The sequence below is a fragment of the Drosophila ficusphila genome, unplaced genomic scaffold, assembly GCF_018152265.1.
Source record: "Drosophila ficusphila isolate 14025-0441.05 unplaced genomic scaffold, ASM1815226v1 contig_198, whole genome shotgun sequence".
In the NCBI taxonomy this organism is placed as follows: Eukaryota; Metazoa; Arthropoda; class Insecta; order Diptera; family Drosophilidae; genus Drosophila; species Drosophila ficusphila.
The window spans coordinates 8,670,083-8,677,705 of record NW_025064092.1 but is presented as its reverse complement, the minus strand read 5'-3'; the positions used below and the strand labels follow the sequence as shown (position 1 = coordinate 8,677,705).

The window sequence follows — 7,623 nt, the reverse complement described above, 5'->3', positions numbered from 1 at the left end:
ATAATGTATGTGTGTGTGTGTGTGCGCCATATATCCATAATGAAATCGGGGGATATGAACAATCGCAAATCTGTGTAGCAAATCAGGTGGCGTGTTTTCAGTGGGGGAAACTGCAGCAGCATCACAGCATCACAAATTTGCATTATTTTCTTTGGCCCTAATTGCAAATCGCACATGCTCTAGCCAGGCCCGTATCCAGAAATTTGTTTCGGGGGGTGCTCAAGGACAAAAATCAATAAAAAATGTGGACTTATTCGAATAAATTCAATAAATTAAATTAAATTTGGCTTAGTTTCAGTCTACTGATCTATACGTTCCTGTTAGGTCAGGTTTCTTCTACTGAAGACTTTTTAATGAAAAATCTTAAATAGAAAAAATTTTTGAATTTAAAGATTTCGGGGGGTGCCCGGGCCCCCGGGCACCCCCCCTGGATACGTGCCTGGCTCTAGCCTGTTTTAATTAAATATTTAATTAAATATTCGCTTGAATAGTTCGGTTTATTAGGTTTATATTTGTTTAAAGAACTTGTGCTATGTCATTTTCATTTACAAGTGATTGAAATCAGTTTCAAATAATAACGTAACTAACTACAAATACGCATTTTAAGATTAGGGCAGCTAACAGCACATTTCACGCATTTCCCCCAAGGTTTTTCCTCCACATTTCCTTGCTATTTTTCCACCTGCTTTGTTGCTTTTGCTTTTGCTTGCGGTTGCCATTGACAGGACACATTTTTTCTTTTTTTTTTTTTTTGGCCAGGAAAATGGGGGCGGGGCTACTTAGCGCCGACGTGTATAGTTTTTCCAGTTTTCTCGCACGTAGAAAACACCGACGCCTTTTCAGCTTGCCGCGTGCCACCGGCAACATGCAACATGTACAACAGCAATACGAACCGTACAGCAGCAACTTCCCGGCTGTCGGTGTTCTTGTCATTTCATTCATGACATTTCAATTACATTAAAGAGTTTTTTTGCGGGGCGACAGCAGCCAGAAGCCAGAAGCCAGTGGATTAAAATTGAGCATCATTAAGATGAGCATTTTTTCTGCTAAATTATGGTTGAGCTTCAGAAAGGAAGACGGAAAGGGATTGAATTATATATTCAGCGAATCGTGTGTATTCTCCAAGACACCTCTTACTTCTTTACTTCACTTCTTAGCCTTTCAAATAGTTGGAATTATCTTAAATGTATATATGCCGTGTTTTTTTTAGGCCAAATATATGTATTTTATGCCAAGGACAGAGCTCATTTATTTGAAGTAGAAGCCAGAGGTTTCTTCGTGGATTTTAGACTCCTGCCGTCGGTTAGCACTTTCGCTCGATGTCCTTTTCAAATTTGATTTGCAATTAAGGCAGTAATTTAGCTTTAACCGATATTAAGTGTTGGCCTTCCACTTAAACTGTCTGCCAACTTTGCCAACTTTCGCCAGCGGATGATGATGGAGGCCTGGGTCTTCATTAAAACGGATTCGTGTTGCTGCTGTTGCAGATGTAGATGTTGCTGCTGCTTCTGTTGCTGTTGCTGTTGCTGTTGCATGGGGCAGCAGCTGTTGCTGCAGGAGGCAGGAGGTGCGGGACTCAGCGGCTGAGTACTCTTGCAACTGGCAAATGGCATTATTTTTGTTTGACAAGTCAAAGCGACGAGACATCGCGACTATTGCGACGACGGCCGCAAGAGCAAGAGCACTTCAAACTTGTCAGAGCATACTTCTAGGCGCGCCCAAGTGCGTGTGTGTCACCCCCGCCCCCGCCACCGCCACCACCCTCTCGACCACGCCCCTTTCAGACCAACCTAAAAAGCCCCCTCCCCCTCCCGTGTGTTTCACTCATTCGGCTGCCGGACTAACGAGTCTCAGCCAAAAGTCTGTGAAAAAGAAGATTTTCTCGTTGCAATTCCAAGGCAAATGTTAAATGTTATCTAGTATCTACATAAATGATTTTATTTTACAATATATTAATCAACAAGAAAGAGCAGATATATTAGAAAGTTACCTGATTTTGCATTCTAATACAAATTTAATATATTTAATGTTTGAAACAAAAACAAAAGTTAATGAGCCGAATCAGAATTAAATATGTGGATGGATTACATGAATCCAAACAAAAGGGCTCTTCCCAATTTTCCCTTGCAAGCGCAGTGAAAGCAGTTCAGCGATTTTCCTCCTTACGCTCTCTCTTACGCTTTTCTCTTAAATTCCGCCCCGGAAAAACTCACCACGGAGGGGGTGCTGCGCAAACTCACCACAGGGCCGAAAAGAAAAGGCAAACTCTACCATAATAAGGCACCGATCCGAGCCCAGTGAGCCAACGAGCCAACGAACCAACAAACCAACGAACCGACTGGCTCCCATTGACATTTTCACCTACTTTCGACCTGTCGCTTTCCCTTTGGCTGAATAGCGGGCCGAATGCACTGTGGCAGCTTGACCAAGTCCCAGTTGCCTCGTTTACCCATTTCCCCCAATTTCCTCCATGAATTTTCTAAATCAGCTGGCCAAAAACACCGCTCCGCCAGCCAAGTCGCCTTCGAAGAGGAAAACGCCAATGTTTCGGTCTCGGTTTTTGGGTCGAGCAACAAATTTAATTACACAGCCTGAAAAAGTGCCCCGAAATCGCTTAAGAAATTAACGGGCGAGTAGTTAATGATTTCCCCCTATCCGTGTTGGGGGTTTCCTCTATTTTTTTTCTGCCTTCCCAAAATAAAGTATCAATGAAATAGTGGAATCCGTAAATGGCGCATAAATACTGAATTGAATGTGCTGGTGGTTATGCCCTAAAATCTGAATGGGTATTTGGAAATGGAGAGAAAATAAATTAAATATTTCCAAAACAGGAAAAGCGGTTTAACGATATACAAAAAAATATTTTATTTCTTGGAAACATTGAATTAATGTTACTTACTAAAAAAATGTGATATGTAAATTAATGGAGAACAATTTAAGGTATTTATATATGTTATAAGGTTTCTTTTTTTTGGATAAGCTGACATGCTAGCCACTTATTTGTTTCCTGTTCCAAACACCTCAATAAGATTCACGGATGTCCTGGCTCTGGACATTCCCATTGTCCTTCGTTTGCGTCTGTGTGTGTGAGTGTGCGTGTGCGAAGCGGTCTATTAGCCGCACTCATTCATTGGAGATTCGCTGAGCGATTGGCGACGTGTAAACGATAATCAAGTAATTTCCATTATGCCAGGACACAGGACTCAGGGCACAGGACATACGAAGACCAGACCAGCGAAATGGTCGCCCAGTGGGATATTGGGCCATTGGGCCATTGGGGGGTTAAGGTTTGGTGTTAAGGGTGTTTAAGGGAGCGGCCAATAAAAGCCTCACTAAATTGCGATTGTCGCGACTCTCTGTGTGTGCCAGTGTGTGTGTGTATGTGTGTGTGCGTTTGCGGCAGGAGATACAAAATACATTACGCATACGCCCCGTGGCCCAAACAAAAGCAAATCCAATTGCCAATTGTTGCGATAAAGCAAGCCAAAGCGAACTCAAAGGAAATGTCGATGCTCCTTTTTCCCTTCGATGTTTGTTGCTGTTGTTGTTGCTTCTTGTTGTTATTGTTGTTGTTATTGTTGTTGTTATTGTTGTTGTTGTTTTTCACTATTTATTGGCAGTGGCATTTCATTGTCCTTGTCGCTGGTGGCTTGGCTTTTAGACAACTTTCTTTGCCATTGCCGTTTTTGTGCTTTTAAGGCGCACGCGATAATGGCCAATGATGCATGTGTGCTGGTAGTGGTATGGCGATGATTGTGCCTGTATCTGTGTATCAGTGTGTCTGTGTGGGCTTCTGTGTGTGTGTCAGCACTTTGCGACAACAATGCCTTACCCACCGAACCCACCACCCCCCGAAAGTCCTTGCTGCACACACCCACACTCCTTCAAATAATGGCAACGGCGACGGAAACGGAAGCAACATACTTAGACGCTCACTGAACAAAGCGAGCGAGCGACAGAGAAGGGTAGTGCGGGTGTGCGAGTGTGCGAGTGTGCGAGTGAGAGGGAAAGGGTCATCGGTTAGCGGGGGCAATTCGGAAAGTCCAACTGCAGCGACAGCGTAATTGCAAATTGATCCACTAAGAACTTCATTGGAAGTATTAAAAAATACATTATCTCAGTATGTATTTTTTAATAACTTTAAAAACTATGAATTTTAATTTGTGATTTACTGCTATTTTTAGCTAAAAAAATACATATCGATTTATTACTGATTAAAAATGCATACTTGGGTGGGATAAACTTTCATTATAAAATAAATTATTCCATATTGTATATAGTTTTTTCTCATTAAAGCATTTTATTTATGTATTTAGGAAAAGTGAGAACTAAGCAAATATTAATACTTTTTTTTGGCGTTAAGTTTTAACCATTTTTTTTGCGCTGTGTAAGACAACACAATAAAAACGCAACAAGCGAAATGAAGTGAAGTGAAACGGTCAACGCGGATTAGCGCAAACGTAAAAAGTTCGTTGGCCGTATGTGTGTGTGTGTGGGTGTATGAGGTGTGTGTGTGTGCTTTTGCGAGTGAGTGTTAACGGTTAATTGTTTTGCGTGCGTGTCACATGTCCCTTCTAGCGAGCAGCCCTCGTTGCGCCACCAAATTGTGTCATTAGCAGTGGCATAAAAAGCCAAATGGGCCGAACAGCTCATTGGCACGTTCCAAAAAGCTGGCAGCTGAAGATGATGATGATCACAGGGCCATCTTGGTCGTCACCCATAATTCCAGCACAGCCGAACTTTTATTGTGCCAATTTGGCCATAAAGCCAACTCGGTTGGGCTTATGACCGCAGAACGAAAGTTAAAAATTTATAAATCACTGGGGCGATTTCTTCGGGAGCTTGGAGCCCATGGGCGATTGCTGATATGACACTTTCCACGGCTTTACCGCTTTTTTTTTCGCTCAGCTGTTTACACTTCCCGTTTGTTGCAACTTAAATTTTCCACTTTTTGATGTGCCAATTTCACGCCCAAAACAAAAAACAAAAAACAAAAAAAAAAGGGGAAAGAAAAATACGAATGTGTGTGTAAAAAACTTGTGCCGAGCGGCAGCGAAACTAAATAAATAAATGTGCGCAGACACCCACGCACACTCATGCATGCAAGTTTTATTTAAGAGTGCAAAAAAAGTAAAGCAATAAACACGCGCACACACACACACACACTTGTACACACACGGGGCGAACGAGGCGTATGTGTGTTATGCATGGAAATAAAAGTTTTCCATAATTTTGTATAAGAAAAGTTTTCTTGCGTTGTGTTGCAAGTGCTTCCTGCCCACTTTTTTTCTCTCGCCATCCCCTCTCTTCGGATTTTTTTTTTTTTGGGAGGAGGGTGGAGAAAGGGAGGAAAGGGGGGAAAGAGGAAAACTGCTGGTGGTCTAGGCCCAAAGTGGCTACAAAACTTTTACGCTGCTTGTGAATTAATTAAAAGATGAACTGGGCAGGCCAACAAAAGACAAAAAAAAAAAAGGAAAAAAGAAAGGGGAGATACCCAAGATAAAACTAAGGGAAGAATAATAAGTTTAGTGGGTGTTACACAAAGTGGCAGTGTCTTTGGGGTTAACTGCTGATAGGCCCTGTGACCTGCAGCCTTAAAGTAAATCTCTGTCTTGCGAGTCCTTTCATAAACCACGCTCAAGTTACCTTAACTTTTTCGAAGTGTTATAGCAGCTAAGAGAGCTAATTGGTTAAGAACATTCGCTTGTTTTGCTATTTAAACAACTTTTACGTATTCGAAACTGAAAAATAAACATTAAACAAGGAATTATTTTGGTCCCAACGTTTGGTGAATGGAGTCCAAGCTGAGTTGAAGGAGCAATGGATGGATTCTAGTGCTGACGACCAGTTGCTCCAAGTCCAGGACTTCCACATCGTCATCCTGTTTTCGCAATCCTCAATTCTTAGTTAAATTAAATTCTTAATTAAATAAGTTAAATTGGCTCACCTCACTGTCTTCGGTGAGACTCATGTTATGAAAGACTTCGGCCAGTTCCTTTGCCTTCATTTGGGATCGCTCCTTCACCAAGGCTCTGATGCTCTTGGCCAAAACTATCGGCGATGCATCGCTTGAACGGCAAAGGTCCTCGAACGTCAGCAGCTTTTCATTTTCCAGCTCGGCCTTAACGCGTTTGTAGTGCTCAACCGCTGCATTGTCCATTTTATTGTGATGTATATTATTCAATTTTTTTTTTGAGAGCTCCGATATGTGATGGCTTGTAGGGTCGTTTGGGTTTGGGTTCAATTTGAGTTGACAGAAATATCCAGGCTGTCTGAGTGATTTGGTTAAAGTCTGTGATCCGAATTCCCAGACTTAAAAAACCTCTGAGTTTTGTTTTTTTTGTTTAACTTTTTGACTTGAATCAAACGTTGGCTCAGCCAAGATCTCTAAGGATCTCCAGAAATTAAAAGAAAATTAATATATGGATCTCCAGTTTAGTTTTTAACAATAATTACATATCTTAATTCACCCTAATTGTAAGTAAATAATAACTTCACCACTAGAAACAGTAACAGCCCGTTTTGGCCCCTCGAAATCCGCTTAAAATTGGCTTAGAATAAGGGCTTTGGTTGACTTTTTCGAGGCCGACAGGCGACGTGTGGCCAAATCCAATATGGCCAAGAGAAGAGGGAAAGGGAGGGGGTGAAGGGGAGGTGGGTAGGTGGGCGGTATGCAAATGCGAGGCTGCAAGAGAGCAACACAAATGCAATTTGTATAATTGACTGTGACTGTGACTGTGACTGCTTTTCTGCTTTCCTGGTTTCCTGCTGCCCCAACTGCCCAGGCGCCTTTTCGATTTGGATTGTATTTGGTATGGTATATGTTTAAACAATTTGTGTGGCCATGTTCGGTGACTCCCCCTCCCCTTACCTACTCCAACCCCTTTGGCCCCTTGGTTCATCCAGAATTTCCATTGTGTGCATGTGTCCTGCATTTTAGTTTCGTTTGCCACGTGCGGTTTTTAGTTTCAGCCTGGTTTTCGGCCAAGTGGGATTGCCAAGCAGTGGGTGGCTGGCTGGCTGGTTGGCTGGCTGGGAAATTCCTCCCTTCGTGTTGCCAGGCTTTGGAATTTGTTTGCGGTTAAATGCAATTAAAAAGAGATTTACAAGCAGCTCGCCTCACAAAAGTGTCGCAACAGTAGCTCACCGAGCCAAAATAGAGAGCGAAACCCGGCAGACAGAGAAGGCAATATTATATGGCTAGAAGGAATGAGATGGAACGAGCGCAGGCTTGACAAATGTTGGCCAGCATTTAAATGCGAGCATTTTTGCGTACCACTGGCTGGCATTATGTGCATTATGTTTGCCTTCACTTGAAATAACTGAAATACTCCTTCATGCAACTCATGCACTCCATATGCCGTGCTCTGCTTTTCGAATTTCGGTTTATTTTGGCTTAGTTTTTGGCCAGAATCAGAGACTCGTTTATACAGCCACTTGATTTTTAGGGCCAACAGAAGCTGTGCAATCCGAGAAACCGAGAAACTGCACAAAATTAGAAGTAATATGCTTTAGGACGAGTTTAAAGGCTTATTGGTTTATTAATAGTTCAAATGCAGGAATGCTCGATTTATTATTTATTGGCAGAGAAACACTTTTGGTAAAGGTATTTTATTTATCGTC

The 7,623-nt window shown here is 42.1% G+C and overlaps 1 protein-coding gene across 1 annotated transcript; it reads right to left on the bottom strand.

Moving 5' to 3' along the window:
* Positions 1 to 5,707: 5,707 nt before the first annotated feature.
* On the bottom strand, positions 5,708 to 6,227 carry LOC108086492. The gene is made up of 2 exons (XM_017183417.1): positions 5,948 to 6,227; positions 5,708 to 5,881 (listed from the first exon to the last, which is right to left on the bottom strand). The coding sequence occupies exons 1-2, from the start codon at positions 6,158 to 6,160 to the stop codon at positions 5,768 to 5,770; spliced, it is 327 nt and encodes a 108-aa protein (XP_017038906.1). The 5' UTR covers positions 6,161 to 6,227; the 3' UTR covers positions 5,708 to 5,767.
* Between the last annotated feature and the right edge of the window lie 1,396 nt (positions 6,228 to 7,623).

What these genes read in the sequence shown, in the direction of transcription:
- LOC108086492 (XM_017183417.1), bottom strand. Translation starts at nt 6,160, where the DNA reads ATGGACAATGCAGCGGTTGAGCACTACAAACGCGTTAAGGCCGAGCTG. An exon ending in GTCTCACCGAAGACAGTGAG is followed by an intron (nt 5,882 to 5,947) that starts GTGAGCCAATTT and finishes TTGCGAAAACAG; the next exon opens with GATGACGATGTGGAAGTCCT.